The 21,081-nt window shown below is 44.0% G+C and overlaps 1 protein-coding gene across 1 annotated transcript in view; it reads left to right on the top strand.

Moving 5' to 3' along the window:
- LOC126336292 (tubulin gamma-1 chain-like) overlaps positions 1-19,492 on the top strand; it is a 68,320-nt gene extending 48,828 nt beyond the window's left edge. Inside the window, exons 9-10 of the mRNA XM_049999825.1 lie at positions 13,695-13,877; positions 18,783-19,492. Coding sequence (XP_049855782.1) covers positions 13,695-13,877; positions 18,783-19,052 — 453 coding nt within the window. The 3' untranslated portion in view covers positions 19,053-19,492. The remainder of the gene's footprint in view (positions 1-13,694; positions 13,878-18,782) is intronic.
- The last annotated feature ends 1,589 nt before the right edge of the window (positions 19,493-21,081 follow it).

Here is a 21,081-nt window from a genome sequence, read left to right as displayed (position 1 = left end):
ACGATGTTGGGGCGTGAGCGGAAGACGGCCTAACGGTGTGCGGGACCGTATCCCAGCTTCATGGAGACGGTTGCGAATGGTCCTCGCCGATACCCCAGGAGCAACAGTGTCCCTAATTTGCTGGGAAGTGGCGGTGCGGTCCCCTACGGCACTGTGTAGGATCCTACGGTCTTGGCGTGCATCCGTGCGTCGCTGCGGTCCGGTCCCCGGTCGATGGGCACGTGCACCTTCCGCCGACCACTGGCGACAACATCGATGTACTGTGGAGACCTCACGCCCCACGTGTTGAGCAATTCGGCGGTACGTCCACCCGGCCTCCCGCATGCCCACTATACGCCCTCGCTCAAAGTCCGTCAACTGCACATACGGTTCACGTCCACGCTGTCGCGGCATGCTACCAGTGTTAAGGACTGCGATGGAGCTCCGTATGCCACGGCAAACTGGCTGACACTGACGGCGGCGGTACACGAATGCTGCGCAGCTAGCGCCATTCGACGGCCAACACCGCGGTTCCTGGTGTGTCCGCTGTGCCGTGCGTGTGATCATTGCTTGTACAGCCCTCTCGCAGTGTTCGGAGCAAGTATGGTGGGTCTGACACACCGGTGTCAATGTGTTCTTTTTTCCATTTCCGGGAGTGTACATGAGTCGACGCAGGTTGGAGATGGACTAATTCGCTGGCTTGGTAAGTTGCTTGTTGACTTGTACTGGCACCATCACATACCAGATTGCTGATGAAGCTGACATGAACCCACTCTCCGAACTGATTTGTCTGTTGATGTACGTTGAAAATCGGAAGTTGCATGTGGTGCGAGTCAGGTACTAATTCTGCGCTCAGCGAACAACGGTAGCTGCTAGCCATTGTTAGCAACTGCTCCAGTTCCATCACCTAGATGCACGTCGAGGAGGTCAGGTAAGATTTTCGCCACACTGCAGTGTGAGTTGACGCCGTCTTACCCGCCGTAATCTGCCCGCGCTACTAGGACGCTACCATGCCGTTGTCGTTTATCACCACTCCGGAGGTGCTGCCGACCCACGCGAACAACGTGATGAGATGCACGCATGTCGCTAGGTGCTGAGTAAATCGCTTCGCTACACGCACTGCCAAGATAAACAGCACTCCAGTGAATCGATTAAGGAGTGTGAACAAACAACTTGTCTCTTACATATTCAATTTATTGTTTATTTGTCCTCCTGCGATGAAGGTGGGATTGCATTTGCTTGTTCTTGTCCTGTAATTACATATTACGTTCACGCAGCAAACAGCTGATTCAAAATTAGTCGTAGCATTTTTTCATACAACACCTGGCCTACAGAACTGAATAATAGATTGAGCAATGCGTTGCACTTGCCACCCAACATAATGCCAGTGTATTACATCCAGTACGTTCAGTATGGAGATAAGAAGCGGAAGCGGTATAGTCATGTACAGGGTGTTAGGAAATTCCCGTTTCAAATTTGTAGAGGCAGCTCAGTGGACAATAACTGGAACTGCAACCCATGTCCGGAAACGTACCTTTCCGTGCTACAGCCGTGTGGAAACATGTTTGCTAGGTAGGTATGCAAGAGGGTGGTCGTGGTGGGCTGGTGCTTACGTCGGATCGTCTGATGTCGTTTGACGTGTGTCCCTCCACGCTTGAAACGGTTCGAACTTCATTCATGCGTCTATGAGTGTTAGAGCAACGTGGCTGAGTACACGTTTGTAGAGTACTCCCACATGATCCTTCCGGATGACGAAGCTCACAACCATGGAAAGCGCTGCTCGTCGCCGTTATCAGGATCGTTATCCACAACGTCCGACGCTATTGCATCCCCTTTTCGCCACAGTTACGCAACAGCTTCGAGAAAGGGGTATCTTGGTCGTCAGCAGGCGTGATTGTTTTGCTTCGAAGAGACGTGCTACACTCGAATTCGAAGAAGTCGCACTGTAAGTGGCAGTGTTTATGAAAACTGATTAAGTTTACTTTTTGTTTCTGCGGTTATTAATGAGTGGAACCGTAGAACAAGTGATGTGCTGGGTCACACCCAATAAGTTTCCTGTAAAAGTGGTCACGTTATCAACATGGTTTCAAATGGTTGTGACGCGGAAACGGTACGTTTCTGGATATGGTTCCAGTTCAAAATATTATGTTCTCAGTCCCCTTTACAAGTCCTATAAGTTTGTAACGGTTTATGCTATTTCTCCTATTTCTAGATATAAACTAATTTTTAATTTCTTGTTTAAAGAACCTTTAAACTCCACTAAAATAAATATTACTATTATCTCTTCTGCATGAGATCCATCCTTGAATTGAAAATAATGTCTTTCCTTTAGAGAGAGAGAATTTCTTTTACATGATGCACAATATACGTAGTCTACGTAGGAGAGAAGTGTAAAGCTTGTCATAAATCCTGAATGAAGAATTGCTGCCCTGATAAAATAAGTTGAAAATACAAAAAATTCTGATGTTTCTAACCTGATTTCCTTATGCAAATGTTTTTAACTGAGAAAAACGTTCGAATTCTCCAAACAAGAATCTCTGTTCCTGTGTAAGTTTGCCAAAAGACTATCTGTACTAATTTTAATCAATAAGCTGAAGAAAGAAAACTAATTTGAAAAGATAATGTTCTTGTCCGCTGCAGTGCTGGAAGAGAACACGTTTAAATTACTTCACTCTAACTTGCGTGTTTTTCGCGCAGTTGAAATACTTTCAAATACCCCGCGCAATGGCAGCGGCTACAGCTAGCGAGCGGCATTCCTTTTGATGCTGTCGGAGAGAGTATATGTAGAGAGGCTATGGCATGTTATTCAGCGTTCCTTGCGGTGTCACGCAGTACTAATAGCCACCATGTTTCGGGATGTCCTTCTGTGGCTGTTTTGATGTTTTGTTAGTCACATTATTCGTGTATGATTCTGTAAGCTACAGAGTTGCTGAGGTTCTTTTCGGAATCGCGCCTGGCATGTGTTCAGAGTACAAATGTACGCACTTACCTCGTAAAAAAGATTGAATACTGGTGTAAATATTTTTAAATACGTTCTGTAACTGTTTGTTTTGCGTACAGTGACGTATTTGTTAGCTTGTGAAAGAAAGCTTGTGTCATTCACGTTCTCCACGGCAGATACCTTATGCCATCCATATTCCAAGATTTTTGTGACTATAGAGAAGCCTAACATACCGTTGCATCATTCATTTGACATTTCCGAAATGTCAGGACCAACAGCTGTTTTTATTCCTTTCTGAAAACTTTCAATGAAGGGTGATTTCATATCAGAAAGTACACATTACAGACAAAAAGATCTTGTTCTTACTCTATAGCAGTTAAAGGGATAGTTTGTATTCTTACGTGACAGTTCCTTGGGACAAATTAAGTTTTTGCTCTCCCATTTGGGCTGTTGTCACAAGAAAACGCGAGGGAAAACCTAAGACGGAGCTTCAGACTGTCCTAATTTACTTTTTACATGCTTCACAAATATACTAAGAAAATCATAATTGTATCGTACAACATTACTTTACATTAACAAAACATGAATTAGTATTTACATTAGTAGTCTTTGTGGGAAATGCCGTATCATTTGGGTCACATGTTTTTAAAGGTTCGTTTACAGTCTCTCATAAAGATTTCAGATAGTTCATTTTTGTTCCTTTGCAAGAATAACTTCAGTGTTCGGTTTTCTGCATACAGCATACTTTTGTTCATAAAGTGCAATAATTCTTCTTCGCTGTCTGTCGTTGCTCGTCGATGCTGCCGTGGGCTTACGTCGCACCGAACCGCGTCTCGTCGGGAACACGCCGTTGTCGGTTTGAGTACCGCGCTGCTGGAACACGGTGTCGGGTGTCGACCCCATGACCCTCAGCGCCGTTTTTGCTTGGCTGCGAGTGCAGACGCCCGTGGTCCTCAGGCGCCCCAGTATCCAATGGTGTTCGGCTGGGCTGGCCAGTTCCTCTGCACGTGCATGAAATAAAATTCAAACAGCAGCACTACATTATATTTTATCACTTATGATGATATGCTGCGGAAGAAAGAAACCAAAACAGCCAGCAATTATTGACAAGTTCAGAGCCAGTTCTGTAGGTATTCGTAGCGTCACGTGGCATGGTTGTTTTTCATTACTTATGCGACACTGCTCATTTCATCACACGGTTTGGTAATAGCATCTCTTGTTTGTCAACAAACACGGTTAGGCCACAAATAGGTACGTCATTAGTGTCCGGCTGTAGGTGACTAACCGCTCGTGTAATCTGCCCATGCATATTGTCGGCAGCGACCGCGTAGTGTTTCTGTTTCAACGTCCGCCGCGAGTGAGGAATTTTCATTGTTGCTGGCGCAGCAACCTCTGTCCATTCTAAAAGTACGACTGTAACATTTCATCCATCATACCACTGCCTGTACGCTTAATCTATTCCAAGTCACTTTACTGTCTCGCACGTTAGGCGTCCGAGATTTAAACGCGAAAGTCACTACAGTAACTTTCAAGTCATACTGATTTTCACCGTTTCTTTTCATGCTTATATTAAATTTTGAGTTCAGACTGTATACTATATTCATTAACTTTCAATATCGCACTCATGTGTACTTAATAACTATAAATAAACAGTCACAGTTAACACATTTCTTTTCTTATCAGATTACTAACATATTTTCTATAAAATTTATGTTGGCACACTCTTTCCGTTTTGTATCGCATTTCGTAGAATAAATTCTTGTTACATTTTCATACTGACATTTCTTGCATATTTTGTGCCTCAAATACTGTACATATACATTATTCGATTACTACATAGCAGTCCATGTCAAACACTCGGATGAATCGATCCATATGACTTTCCTTGCAGACACTGGCCTAACTTTACAATAACGTTTGTAATTAGACTTAGTAATGTAATAGATTGTATATCAATCCTACATGATAATATATTTTTTACATTCAAATTAGCTACTGACTCTCCCTATGTACCCAGTTTCACCATATCTATTTATGGCGTATTACGCTCCTAACCAACAGTTGCACTAAAAGTGTAATTAAAAATAAAACACTGTGTGACAAACACAAAATATAGAAAGACTCTAGTCTTTACATAATAAAATATTTTACAAACTTATTGTTCTCCACAATTAATCTAATGTACTCTCATTTGCATAGTTATACGCCAAAGCAAGAATCATACACTGTTGCCCTTACCTTGCTGGTTGCAATTTGTTTTCCTATGTTTACTTATTATGTATTATTCCAAAACCTTTATGAGACTCCTCTCCAGATTTATTTTACTTCGGCTTCCTTCCCTAAGAACTTTTCCTCGTTTGAGTACCTCTCATGGGCTACATGTGAGAGAAGCGTAATGTCACAGTTAATACTGAAATATGTATATACATAAAAAATATTAAAATATAAATCACATGACTTTCGTGAAAAACAATTATTCGCGCCCCACATTATTGGGCGCCATTTTATACTTTCTCTCCTGTTTCTGGATATAACTTAATTTTTAATTTATTATTTGAAAAATAATCTTTAAACTTGAAAAAATTAAATATTACAATCATTTCTTCTGCATGCGACCATTCCTGAAATAAAAATAATGTCTTTCGTTTATAGAGGAAGATTTTCTTTTACGTGATGCACAATATACGTATGTTGGACAGAGGTACAAAGTTTATCACATAATCGTGAATGAAGAATTGTTACCCTGGTTAAATAAACTGAAAATACAGGAAATGCTGATGTTATTCATTAATGTGAGCTCCTTATGTAAATGTCTTTAACTGAGAAAAACGTTAGAAATTCCCAAACAAGATTCTATGTTCCTGCGTAAGTTCAGGCCAAAGTCTATCTGTGATAGACAGCAAAAATATCTGAAAAGATAATATTCTCGTCCGGTGCAGTGCTGGAATAGAAAATGTTTAAATTACTTCACTACAAGTACCGCGTCGTTCGCGCAGTCGAAATAATTTCTAATATCCCGCGTAATGGCAGTGGCTGCAGGTAGCCAGCGATGTTCCTGTTGATGCAATAAAGAGACCTAAATCACAGTCTAACATAGTAGTCGCGACACACCGTCTGCTTTCTGTTAACCACAGCGACAGCAGAGTCCCAAGCGGTCAGCAAGCGACACTTCTGAATACTATATCGGATGAGTATGAATACTGTCGTTTATACTGGTTTTTACGATAAGGAATCTATGTAGTGGCATAAAAATCGACAATAACAATAAAATGACACCATATTTGTCATTATTTAGTTTCCTAAGTACTCAGGAAGGTACCAAACGGTGCATTACATGACCGATCATTCTCTACTAGATTACGGAAATTCAACGAATAATATCGATTTTCTTTAACAACTAAAATTGCTGGTCAACATCGGAAGAGCTAATCTTTTACGTAAAGGCATTGCATATGAACACAACAAAGTGGAGTATTGTTCGCTACAATTTCAGCCAAATCAATGAACTTTGAACGTAAGAAACCTGTATGGAACGTAATGCCTAAATTATTTGAAGCACGAAATAAGCCACCACAGCTGCAGCTTAGGAGAAAACGACATAGAATTGATAATAAATCGTGAAAAGGAATAAAACTGTTTCCCAACACAGAAGAAACCAATTCCACAACTGTTGCTCAATTTGAGCAGCAAACGGCAGGAATTTTCAACATATTCGCTTTTGAAGCCAAAGTAATTATATTTATAAAGTTATTCGTGTATTAGAATGGCGAGAGAAGTGTAAGAATGGGCGAATCATATGTAATCAAAAAAAAAATGTAAGTGTCAAGGAGAGAGTCTATGATAATAACAACAGAAATATAGGCTTCGCATGCATGAAGTACATGTTTGTATTCTCTTGCTTTCGGTGGAGTAAGCTGCAAATATACGAATATTCTAAAGTATTTCTTCATGAATAAGCTGTAGCTTATGTCACTGAATCGGTGTGTGTCGCCTGGTTTCACAAGTATTTCACGTTAATTCATGTCTCTTGGTAATTTACTAAGGCATGGAACGCACAATTATAACAACTATTTGTTAAGTAAGTAGAAAATAATTAAACACGAACATTATGCGTACGACGCATGTGACTTCTTTCTCACCGCTTGGAGTGCTAGTGTCGCAACAGTTGTCAAACAGTAACATCTTTCACATCAGAGTACCGTGACTTTATCTATTAGACTGTGGTTAAATTCTGGAAAGGGGTGGAAATTCGACATGGAATGTTACCACTATACATTAAATAACTTCAACACACATTTTAAAACATATATTAAAATATTTGTAACTTTTACACATCTTTTGTTCTACAGAAGTCTTCACTAACTAGAAATTTGACTGATCACAAACGCTACTAACAGAGAGAGCGAACACTTTTAATGCCGCTCTTAATAGTATGAACAGCGTAAAGATCTCACATAATAACCTATTTTTCTTTCTGCGATTAACATTACGGCAGCACATGTTTTATTCTCTGGTACGTCGTACAGTAATGATTATTATTATTTTGGTAAAAAAGCTTCTCGCCAGCAGGCGTAACTGTTTTGTTCCGAAAAGACGTGCTACGTCCGAATTGGAAGAAGCCGTATTGTAAACAACACTCTGGAAACTGATTAAGTTTCGACTTTGTTTCTTTGGTTATTAATGAATGGAATTGTAGAACAAGTTATGAACTGCATCACGCCTGATAAATTACTTGTGAAAGTGGTCGCGTTTCCAACATGTTTTGAGATGTGTAGCACGAAATAATATGTTTCCAATTCAAAATATTATCCACTCAGTCCCCTCCACAAGTCCTATAAGTTTGTAACGGGAATTTCGGAACACCTTGTATGCTCAGTTGCAGGTAAAGCATTCATTGGTTTGACACTGGTATACTACAGTTTGTCTATGGAAGAGGATGCTTTCATTATATTGCCACGGATCATATTGCAATATTGTTGATGTGTATGGGATCCTTGTCAAGTTACGTTAACAGTTGACATACGTTATGTGCTAATGATAAATTGTTACAGACTTGGTCAGCGACGAGTGTAATAGTATGCTAAAAATCGTTGAACCGGCACTTTGTGCAATATTTTGTCTGTCTCGCGGAAGTTCGCTTAGAAAACCGAGAACAAACTTTACACTCTCCAGTCTTCTACGTACCGATCGTGTAGTGAACGTGAACATAAAAGTTAGACGCTTTTAGTGATCTGCAAAGTAAATGGAGAAAACTGGCTTCGGAACTGAGGTAATTATAACAGTCTGCCCATAAATAATTTGCCTAGTCACTGTATTACTTATCCAGAAAAGCGAACTGAACTCACGTCCTAGATGGAAACACCGTCATGTTTACTCTCGTGAACCGGCAAGGGAAAGAGACTGGAATAGAAGTGAGAACCGATAGAGGTACCCAGGGTACCCTCCGCCACACACCGTCAGGTGGCTTGCGGAGTATGGATGTAGATGTAGATGTAGAAAGTAAGTAACAGCGGACACACCAAAGTTCTTACAAGAGAAGTGCTGCCACACGGCGCACGACTACAAGCGAATGCCCTACATATCACATCAATTAACGACTGACCAGCACTTATCTCCTCGCTGTGACAACATTTGTTTATTCTTGCAGAAAAAAATTTAACACCCTCAAGAACAAGGTCATTTTATTGAGAAGTTAGGTGTCAGGCAGATCATCATTGAAGGAGTGTATGATAACAAATTCAGACCAAATGTAACAAACATGTCACAGGAAAAGGTCTCCAGACACAGTGGATACAAAGTATATCCACCCCACTTCTACTCTTTGTTGCAATTTGGCAATTGTTTTATTGTTCTTGCAGACACTAAACAACGAGTAAGCTCTTCAGCATGTTCCAATTGGTGAGAGATTTGGTGATGTTGCTGGACAGGGCAATTGTTGTTCACCACGATTAGAACGATGCGTTGCAGCAGCCGTATGTGAACGTGTATTGTCCTGATGAAACTTCCTGCTGCGACTTCCTTTGGCAGAAATGGCTGTAGCGCGGTGATAGCAACCTGGGAAATGTAGTGGACACTGGTTATTACTTTACCCTGCAGAAACACCAAATGTGATCGCGTCCTGTACTGAGGGCTCCCGCACCATGAAGCCTATGATGGGATGTGTATGCGGACGAATGCAGTCTGGAATAGGCGACTCACCAGATGTACATCATACACGTGTACGTCCATCACTCGCTTACGGACAGAACCCACTCTCATCACGGAAGACAACAGAGCACCATTCCACTATCCAGTCGACTCTTTCGCGGCACCAGAGTAGCCATGCTTGGCGGTGCTGTGGTGTCAGTGGTAACCTACCCAGAGGCACACGCGATCCTAATCCTCTTGCAAGCAGACAGTCCATAGTGGTCACTGATGATACTGCAGGTGTATCAAGTGGCCGGATTTTATCTCTGGATGGTATTCTGTAGGCCATCCGTGGTCGCATAATGAATCGATCCTGTCATGCGTCTCTAACGTGCGGACGTCCAGAATCTGACCTACAAGTGTGGGAATATTCCACAGACCACTGTTGAAAGCAGCGACACACCACCGATAATCTGAGACATGTGCAGCAATCCTTCGATACATTCACGAAGGTTCCCGCAGGCTCACAATGCGACCGCGTTTAAATTGCAGAACCTGTTCAGTACGAGTCGGAGGGGCATCGCTGTACACTACAGTGAATGTTGTTAATACTGTTCATCTCTAAACTTGGCACAGCTACTGCCAGCAGAGTCAACATAAACGGCGCACAGACAAGCGTCCTCAGCGCTATCTGATCGTCGATGATCGCGACAAACGAATCACCATCGCTACGAATTCTTATATGCACGTTTTATACCCTGGTGCCACTGAATACATGCAAGAGAAAATTTAAGTGGCCATACATGGGTCTAACTATGGGGCGGTAATACGTACAGCAATAATATTCTTGAGTAGTATTTGTAGCTAAAATGATAAGTGATAATGAATGGAGCTATTAATTTCCTTGTTACAAAAGTTTAGAGGGAGTGCTGCAGCAGTCTAATGGTAAATTTTCAGAAAGTTCTAAGAAGTATATTTGCTCAAAATCAAATAGTTCATTCAACAACGATAGTGGTTTACTTCTAAAATATGCATAACTTCCCATCTACTAAAGGAGGGTTTTCTAGTAATCCCTTAGCTGTGTCATGAAGAATTCTCTATCTTCGATGAAATCATCTGATTGCTTGTTCTGCGTCAAATGTTGAGCGAATAGTGAATTTCTGTGAGACACACCTGATCTACATCTACATATACATCTACATGGATATTCTGCAAATCACATTTAAGTGCCTGGCAAAGGGTTCATTGAACCACCTTCACAATTCTCTATTATTCCAATCTCGTGTCTTTCCGTACGAGCTCTGATTTCCCTTATTTTATCGTGGTGATCGTTCCTTCTTATGTAGGTCGGTGTCAACAAAATATTTTCGCATTCGGAGGAGAAAGTTGGTGATTGGAATATCCGTGAGAAGATTCCGTCGCAACGAAAAAGGCCTTTCTTTTAATGATTTCCGGCTCAAATCCTGTATCATTTCTGTGATACTCTCTCCCCGATAATACAAAACGTGCTGCCTTCCTTTGAACTTTTTCGATGTACCCCATCAGTTTTACCTGGTAAGGATCCCACACCGCGCAGCAGTATTCTAAAAGAGGACGGACAAGCGTAGTGTAGGCAGTCTCCTTAGTAGGTCTGTTACATTTTCTAAGTGTCCTGCCAATAAAACGCAGCCTTTGGTTAGCCTTTCCGACAATAATGTATTTACCTTAAACCGCAAAGCAAAGTTTCTTCCTGTCTGTCCCATATATTGCTTGTCACAGTGTTGGTACGATAGGCCGCGCGGGGTGGCCGTGCGGTCTCAAGCGTCTTGTCACCATTAGCGTGGCTCCCTCAGTAGGAGGTTCGATTCCTCCCTCGGCCGTGGGTGTTTGTGTTGTCCTTAGCGTAAGTTAGTATAAGTTAGATTAAGTTGTGCGTAAATCTAGGGACTGCTGACCTCAGCTGTTTGGTCCCATAGTCATTACCACAAATATCCAGATTCTTGGTACGGTGATTTATATACACCTGGACTTAAACATCCGTTATTGTACTTGCCAATCATGCGCCTCATATCAGTTTGTAGTAGACTTTTAGTAGTAAACGCAAAGGTCACCTGATTTTTTTTTAATAAAGTATTCATTCTGTCTGAAATACACTCCTGGAAATTGAAATAAGAACACCGTGAATTCATTGTCCCAGGAAGGGGAAACTTTATTGACACATTCCTGGGGTCAGATACATCACATGATCACACTGACAGAACCACAGGCACATAGACACAGGCAACAGAGCATGCACAATGTCGGCACTAGTACAGTGTATATCCACCTTTCGCAGCAATGCAGGCTGCTATTCTCCCATGGAGACGATCGTAGAGATGCTGGATGTAGTCCTGTGGAACGGCTTGCCATGCCATTTCCACCTGGCGCCTCAGTTGGACCAGCGTTCGTGCTGGACGTGCAGACCGCGTCAGACGACGCTTCATCCAGTCCCAAACATGCTCAATGGGGGACAGATCCGGAGATGTTGCTGGCCAGGGTAGTTGACTTACACCTTCTAGAGCACATTGGGTGGCACGGGATACATGCGGACGTGCATTGTCCTGTTGGAACAGCAAGTTCCCTTGCCGGTCTAGGAATGGTAGAACGATGGGTTCGATGACGGTTTGGATGTACGGTGCACTATTCAGTGTCCCCTCGACGATCACCAGAGGTGTATGGCCAGTGTAGGAGATCGCTCCCCACACCATGATGCCGGGTGTTGGCCCTGTGTGCCTCGGTCGAATGCAGTCCTGATTGTGGCGCTCACCTGCACGGCGCCAAACACGCATACGACCATCATTGGCACCAAGGCAGAAGCGACTCTCATCGCTGAAGACGACACGTCTCCATTCGTCCCTCCATTCACGACTGTTGCGACACCACTGGAGGCGGGCTGCACGATGTTGGGGCGTGAGCGGAAGACGGCCTAACGGTGTGCGGGACCGTAGCCCAACTTCATGGAGACGGTTGCGAATGGTCCTCGCCGATACCCCAGGAGCAACAGTGTCCCTAATTTGCTGGGAAGTGGCGGTGCGGTCCCCTACGGCACTGTGTAGGATCCTACGGTCTTGGCGTGCATCCGTGCGTCGCTGCGGTCCGGTCCCAGGTCGACGGGCACGTGCACCTTCCGCCGACCACTGGCGACAACATCTATGTACTGTGGAGACCTCACGCCCCACGTGTTGAGCAATTCGGCGGTACGTCCACCCGGCCTCCCGCTTGCCCACTATACGCCGTCGCCCCAAGTCCGTCAACTGCACATACGGTTCACGTCCACGCTGTCGCGGCATGCTACCAGTGTTAAAGCTTGCGATGGAGCTCCGTATGCCACGCAAACTGGCTGACACTGACGGCGGCGGTGCACAAATGCTGCACAGCTAGCTCCATTCGACGGCTAACACCGCGGTTCCTGGTGTGTCCGCTGTGCCGTGCGTGTGATCATTGCTTGTACAGCCCTCTCGCAGTGTCCGGAGCAAGTATGGTGGGTCTGACACACCGGTGTCAATGTGTTCTTTTTTCCATTTCCAGGAGTGTAGTTCCCATATAAGTCATGTTAGTAAATTTTCTACTACGGAAATGGTCGTGGTGTACCTTCTTTCTCTGGCAACAGTGCCTTCTGGTTTGAAGCCGACTGTCACTGACAAGGCCTGACACTCGTCCCCGGCCTCTGCCAGTCAGTCTTTTTACGATGACTGATCTCACACCGCGCTACGTGGCTGCGGGTAGTACAACACTCCTTAAGGACGCCTCGGACAGTGCTCGTTGGTACACCAATAGATCTGCCCACATCATTAACAGTGCAGTCATGAGTAAGACGAAACACTATAGGTTCTTTTCACTAATATCTTAAGGCCGTGATTCAGTATAATCGAGTGGCATATACGCGTACATACTGGGTGGTCATGACTGAAGTACGACTACTCACAAAAGCTCAGTGCAAACTCTAACTATCGTATGGCACCAAAACTTGGTATGTATTCTGATGCGATAAAACGGAACCGATTTATGCTGAAAAAAATAAGTTGCCATCGAGGCCACCCGGTGCAAATCTGGTGCTGAGAATGCAAAGAAGACGTATAGAAATGTTTCCATATGTACTGGATTATTAATGGTACATAGGGAGGAAATATCACACAAATGAGAAAGACATAATGTTGATATTTTTAACCGGCGCTTACACAATTTATTCAAATGACCCTACGAGATACAGTACAGCGCCAGATTTGCACCTGGTGGCCAAAATTTGAACTAATTTTTTCCAGTTTGAATAATTTTTCATTAAGCATCAGAATATCTACTAAGCTTTGATACCATATGATAATTACAGTCCACACCGGACCTCTGAGTAGCTGCACTTTAATCATAACCACCTGGTTCAGTTTCACTACCATTTGTTGTACCAGTGGCGGAGGGTCGCATGACTTTCTGGAGCCACTTCTGCACCATCTACAGCTGTCGAAACCAATTAGTGTGCTCTCTTAAGGTTGTAACTGATATTTTGTATGATGAGCTTATGCCACTCAGTTTGAATGTTGTTAACACCTCTGGGGCCCCACCTTCTGTTAAATAAGACGAGTGGTGCTGGTATCACCGTTCAGCCACGCTGCGACACGCCACTTTGCTCTGGCAGGGGGCGGACAACCCCAGCGAGGTGGAGCGATCGCTGTCGCGCATCCGCGAGCGGCGGCTGGCGCGCTTCATCCCGTGGGGCCCCGCCAGCATCCAGGTGGTGCTGGCCAGGCGCTCCCCCTACCTGCCGCCGGCGTCGCGCGTCAGCGGGCTCATGCTCGCCAACCACACCAGCATCGCCAGCGTACGTACCTCGCTCTCTCAGCCTCACTCTCTCTCTTTCTGCCCTGTAACTTGATGTGCACGGCTTCTCGTAAAGGGCGCGCCTCATCTGGATGCTATCGAGACACGTTCTCATCACTGCGTTCTGAAACTAAGCTACTGATCTGTTTCACCGGGATTGTTGTTGATCCATTCTAAATTACAAATCGACTTGATGAAGTTGCAAAACAGGTTTCATGTTCTCAACCGTAATCTGATATAGCAGTCTTCCCACGTTGTGGACAATATAGGGTGTAAAAAATCTGCCTATACAGATTTGTAGATTTGATGGAAGACATAAACGCTTCAGCTATGTCACTCAAATACAACAGGTCCACCGTTTCCCCGCTAGGGTTCCTTGAAACGTTTAACGCAGGTAATCCCATAGGCCAAAGTTCACAGTTTTTTTTTTTTTTTTACTGCTTCGTTAGTTACTTAGTTACTTGTTCCATAGATCATTTCAACGATTGTTTTGTCGAAATGATTTGGAACCACTCAGTTAACACTCATGTATACCTATTCAGTAATGAATATATTACACTACTGGCCGTTAAAATATCTACCACGAACATGAGTTGCTACAGACGCGAAATTTAACCGACAGGAAGAAGATGATGTGGTATGCTTTTCAGAGCATTTACACAAGTATGGCAACACCTACAACGTGTTGACCTGAGGAAAGTTTCAAACCCATTTCTCATACGCAAACAGCATTTGACCGCCGTTGCCTGGTGAAACGTTGTCATGATGCCTCGTGTAAGGAGGAGAAATGCGTACCATCACGTTTCCGACTTTGATAAAGGTAGCCTATCGCGGTTGCGGTTTATCGAATCGCGACATTGCTGCTCGCGTTGGTCGAGATCCAATGACTGTTAGCAGAATATGGGATCGGTGGGTTCAGGAGGGCAATAGGGAACGCCGGGATGGATCCCAACGGCCTCGTATAACTAGCAGTCGAGATGACAGGCATCTTATTCGCATGGCTGTAACGGTTCGTGTAGCCACGTCTCGATCCCAGAGTCAACAGAAGGAGTCGTTTGCAAGACAACAACCATATGCACGAACAGTTGGACGACGTTTGCAGCAGCATGGACTATCAGCTTGGAGACCATGGCTGCGGTTACCCTTGACGGTGCATCACAGACAGGAGCGCCTGCGATGGTGTACTCAACGACGAACCTGGGTGCTCGAATGGCAAATCGTCATTTTTTCGGATGAATGTAGTTTCTGTTTACAGTATCATGATGGTCGCATCCGTGTTTGGCGACATTGCTGTGAATTCACATTGGAAGCGTGTATTCGTCATCACCGTACTGGCGTAACACCCGGCGTGATGGTATGGGGTGCCATTGGTTACATGTCTCGGTCACCTCTTCTTCGCATTGACGGCACTCCGAACTGTGGAAGTTACATTTTAAATGTGTTACGACGGATGACTGTTGCCATAAAACGTGTTAAGCCTGCATGCGTTTCAAGTGCCTAGCCGCTGCGTCTATCACTATGACCGACCTACATGCATGATCAGCAGGTTTCCCCTGCGAGTTAAACGTTAGCATTCGTACTCAGTTGAGAGAGTAACCGCTTGTTAAATCTGTTCAGCAGAAACTGCTACCAAAATAAAGAATTTTTTCCGTGAAACCTGCAGACTTGGTTTTTTCTCAGGCCAAGCAAAGATCGGTTAGCTCAAATCGTACTAATCCCGATATCCTTATCGTCATTGACGCCTAAGTAGCAAATGGCGTCGCATAAAAAGACTCGCGCGCCTGCAGTGGAACCACCACACTACAGAGAAACGGTACTTTTGCTGTGTGAAGTTTGTAAATTACACACATCAAAAAAAGTTTTGCCTCACCCCAGTTCCCAGAACTCCTGAAGATTGACATTGACTGTGGATATTGTACCAAACACACAGTTCCTTTGACTGTTCAGAGATGTCACTAAACCCGCCCAAAGATGTAAACAACCATGCACGAGCAGTGCCTATTAGATGGAGGGCAGAAGATCAGTTACAATCATTCCACCAGAAAGGAGGTACACGCCTTGTGTTGTCTATAGTGCAACCATGTCTAGACGATCAATATCGCGGTTCGATCGCGTCAGCATTGTTACTTTGTACCAGGAAGGGCTCTCAACAAGGGAAGTTTCCAGGCGTCTCGGAGTGAACCAAAGTGATGTTGTTCGGACACGGAGGAGATACAGAGAGACAGGAACTCTCGATCACATGCCTCGCTCAGGCCGCCCAAGGGATGCAGTGGATGACCGCAACATACGGATAATGGCTCGGAGGAACCTTGATAGCAACTGCACCATGCTGACTAATGCTTTTCGTGCAGCCACAGGACATAGTGTTACGAGTCAAACTTTGTGCAATAGACTGCATGATGCGCACCTTCACTCCCGACGTGCATGGCGAGGTCCATCTTTGCAACCTGGACACCATGCAGCGCCTTACAAATGGGCCCAATGAGTGTCGCATATGCCTTCAACCAGACAGTCGTCGGAGACGTGTTTGGAGGCAATCCCGCCAGGCTGAACGCTTTAGACACACTGTTCAGTGAGTGGAGCAAGGTGTAGGTTCCCTGCTGTTTTGGGGTGGTATTATGTGGGGCCGACGTACGCCGCCATATGCCTTCAACCAGACAGTCGTCGGAGACGTGTTTGGAGGCAATCCCGCCAGGCTGAACGCTTTAGACACACTGTTCAGTGAGTGGAGCAAAGTGGAGGTTCCCTGCTGTTTTGGAGTGGTGTTATGTGGGGCCGACGTACGCCGCTGGTGTTCACGGCATGCGCCGTAACGGCTGTACGATAGTGCAACCGGGCGAGACATTCGTCTTCATGGACGACAATTCGTGCCCCCATCGTGCACATTTTGTGAATGTCTTCCTTCAGGATAACGACAACGCTCGACTAGAGTGGCCAGCATGTTCTACAGACATGAACCCCAATCGAACATGCCTGGGATAGATTGAAAAGAGATGTTCATGGACGACATGTCCCACCAACCACTCTGAGAGACCTACGCCGAATGGCCGTTGCGGAGTGGAACAGTGTGCATCAACAGTGCCTTAATTATCTTTTGGATAGTATGCCACGACGAATAATACAGGCATGCATCAATGCAAGAGGACGCGCTACTGCTTATTAGAGGTATCTTTGTGTACAACAAACTGGACCACGACCTCTGAACGTACGCTATATGGTGGTACAACATGGAATGTGTCGTTTTCATGAGCACTAAGAAGGGCGGAAATGATGTTTATGTTGATCTCTGGTCCAATGTTCTGTACAGGTTCCGGAACTCTTGGAACCGAGGTGGTGCAAATCTTTTCTTGATGTGTGTATTTACCTGAAATAAATTGGTTTCTTCCCAGACTGAGAGGAACAGAGGCTCAAACTTTTCCGATTAAGAAATTCTTCAATTAAATCTTATATACCGGGTGATCAAAAAGAATAGATTTGAAAACTGAATAAACCACGGAAAAAATGTAGATAGAGAGGTACAAATTGACACACCTGATCGGAATGACATGGGGTTTTAGTAGAACCAAAAGAATACAAAAGTTGAAAAAATGTCCGGCAGATGGCGCTTCATCTGATCAGAATAGCAACAATTAGCATAACAAAGTAAGACAAAGCAAAGATGATGTTCTTTACAGGAAATGCTCAATATGTCCACCATCATTTCTCAACAATAGCTGTAGTCGAGGAATAATGTTGTGAACAGCACTGTAAAGCATGTACGGAGTTATGGTGAGGCACTGGAGTCGGATGTTGTCTTTCAGCATCCCTAGAGATGTCGGTCGATCACGATACACTTGCGACTTCAGGTAACCCCAAAGCCAATAATCGCACGTACTGAGGTCTGGGGACCTGGGAGGCCAAGCATGACGCAAGTGGCGGATGAGCGCATGATCATCACCAAACGGCGCGCCCAAGAGATCTTTCACGTGTCTAGCAATATAGGGTGGAGCGCCATCCTGCATAAACATCGTACGTTCGAGCAGGTGTTTATCAGCTAGGCTGGGGATGATGCGATTCTTTAATATATCGGCGTACCTCTCACCCGTCACAAAACCAGAATCACGCATTTCCTCGAAGAAAAAGGCTCGATAACGGTATAAATGATAAATCCAACCTATACCGTGACTTTCTGGTCGTGCAATGGAGTTTCCACGACAGTTCTAGGATTTTCGGTAGCCCAAATTCTGCAGTTGTGGCCGTTGACAGACCCTCGGAGCGTGAAATGAAGTTCGACGGTCCACAACACGTTACTCAACCAATCGTAATCTTCCGCCATCGTTTGAAACGCCCACACCGCAAATGCCCTCCTCTTCACTAAATCGCCAGGTAACATTTCATGGCCGGCCGGTGTGGCCTAGCGGTTCTAGGCGCTTCAGTCTGGAACCGCGAGACAGCTACGGTTGCAGGTTCGAATACTGCCTCGGGCATGGATGTGTGTGATGTCCTTAGGTTAGTTAGGTTTAAGTAGTCCTAAGTTCTAGGGGACTGATGACCTCAGATGTTAAGTCCCATAGGGCTCAGAGCCATTTTTGAACAGTTCATGATGCCGATGGATTTTGTACGGATAGCATCGGAGGGTACGCCTCAGTACCAACCAAACGGTAGTGTATGGAATGCCGGTGCGACGTGCGACTGCACGAGCGCTGATTTCTAATGAAACCACATGTCATTCCAAGCATGTGTGTCAATTTTTACCTCTCTATCTACTTTATTCCGTGGTTTATGAAGTTTTCAAATTTATACTGACTTTTTGATCACCCGGTATGTCCCATTTGACTATCATTTTATTACGTATTTATTATTGTATGTAATTATTATTATTATACACGTATTTATAGTTTAGTCATGATGTTCTCCGGTTTTGCAGCTGTTCGAAAGGACAATTGACCAGTACAACAAGCTACGGAAGCGGAAGGCTTTCCTGGACCAGTTCCGCAAGGAGAAGATCTTCAAAGAGAACCTGGACGAGCTGGACGACGCGCGGGCGGTGGTGGAGGACCTGGCGGCTGACTACCAGCAGGCGACGGCGGCCGGCTACCCCACGTGGCGGCAGCAGCGGGAGCTGAGCCGGCGCGCCGAGGCGGAGGGGCTGCAGGCGCAGCGGAGCGCCGACGACGGCGCCGAGGCGTTCCAGTAGGCGAGACTGCCGCTCCTTCCGAGAGCGCGCGGACAAATCGCAGCAGTCAGGTGTTCAGACAAAATTCCTGTCCTAGCAGTGTCTCATTCGCTTTCGTGTGGTGTCGTATGCAGGACTTCAGGGAGAGCAGATATGTGAATGTGTTAAATATTTGTTCAAAATTCTCATGCTAGCCCAATTCAATTGGTTACACTCTGGTGTGCGTTTCAGTCTTACGATCATAATTCTGGGTATGCTCCACTACAAATTACTAGCTTTCATTATTAGCCAACAGAACATAAACAAGTGCCCTCTGGAAGAACATCGTACGGGAGACTTTCGCTCGCTTACGCACCTTCAGACGACTAAAAAAAGTCACCGTTTTCTAAATGCAACTTTTTCTGCCAAATTAGAAACCTTTGTATCATACCAAGTATTTATGAGTGTTATACTCAACATGAGTTTTTTAAGTACATGTTAACATTAAATTTTTTACACGCTTCACATTACCTAAATGCACAGATATACATAGTTATTTTAGTTTTTTTGTTCACAGAGTTCACATACCAGCTAGGTAAAGTATTTCAAGTATGTTGCTTCGACTAGCATACTTTAACAGTTTGATACAGTTTTTTTGTGGCACTTTAGAGACGAGGAATTAGTTTTTTATACTTAATTTTTTCCTTATGTATCTAGCTCGATCAATTAAAGTGAGTTCCTACTGAGACAAAACTATATTTCCGAAATAAATTTTCGTAGAACTAAGTATAACGCGAATATGCTGTATTGTCCCAGTCAGTCACAGCTCGGTGCACCAACCAGGACCAAGCAGGAAGTTACAATATTGAAAAAGTTCCGTTTACTCTTACTGTGTATGTATCTTTTATCAGACAACTACTTTCCATAGTTTGTGGAAATATATAGACGCTATTGGTCCTGAAACCTCTTTCACATCAACGTTAATACAGTGCACTGCTGCCTTCTTCGCGACGAACACACTTCACTTGGTCAAGCAAGACACACTTTTCTTTCTGTGTATGATATACATTTATTTATTTCTGTGCATGACGATAAGTAGCAGAATATTATAATGTAATAACAGAAACACTAGATTGCTGTTCTATGCGGCATTAGAGATGATTTAGTGTGTGTGTGTGTGTGTGTGTGTGTGTGTGTGTGTGTGTGTGTGTGTATTTCCTCTTGGGCGCAGGCTACCTTCAACTGTTATTAATAGCTCCTGTTACATAAAACACATTTTCTATGTCACGACCAATTGGTGCGTCATGTTAAACTGATCAGGAATTATTTAATCCATTATCTATCTTGCTGCGAATAATCTGTGTGCTCTGGACACACTGCGTTCAGTGCGCATCGCATGAAAAGTAACTGACGATTTCCGGAACACAAAAGCACACATCAATAGCAAGAGGCGCTACAGTTTACTGAGTACGCACTCGAATACATAATTAAATTCGCACAGGACTAATAAGCATCAAAACCAAGAGAAGAAGGAGAAGAAGACGATTAACTGTGTTACTTAAGTCATCAACTATTACCTAAAATTTTCAACGAGTGTCACTAACAAGTGATGCAACAAAAATCGCTCACCAAAGACGGAATAAGTCAGCATCTGCGATGAGAAATAAATTCTCTTGGCAACCATTTGCTGGATCTTAGAAATCAAAATATTAATTCTTGGATTCTAAGGACAGTTTGAGAGAACGGAGGAACGTCCTCAGATGCCGAAATTTGAACTCCTGTATAACGTGTAGAATCATGCGATTTCAATATACGTCGAAATAGATCTTGATAAAAATAAAAATGACATTCAGCCTTACTTACAGATGTGAAAATTATGTTCATACTGGAGTGGCAGTGAGAAAAAAGGGCGTAGGTGAACGAAATTTGAGCATCACATCAGCATTCATGGGTCGTGACCAAATCGAGTATAAAATATTGTTGAAAAAGATCAGTATCAATCATTTCACTGACACATTTTTTTTTCAATAAAACTCCTAAAACATGTGAATTATATTTATTTTAACTTTTA

The sequence above is a fragment of the Schistocerca gregaria genome, chromosome 2 (assembly GCF_023897955.1).
Source record: "Schistocerca gregaria isolate iqSchGreg1 chromosome 2, iqSchGreg1.2, whole genome shotgun sequence".
Classification (NCBI taxonomy): Eukaryota; Metazoa; Arthropoda; class Insecta; order Orthoptera; family Acrididae; genus Schistocerca; species Schistocerca gregaria.
The sequence above is the reverse complement of the archived record's forward strand: the minus strand, read 5'-3'. Positions and strand labels throughout refer to the sequence as shown.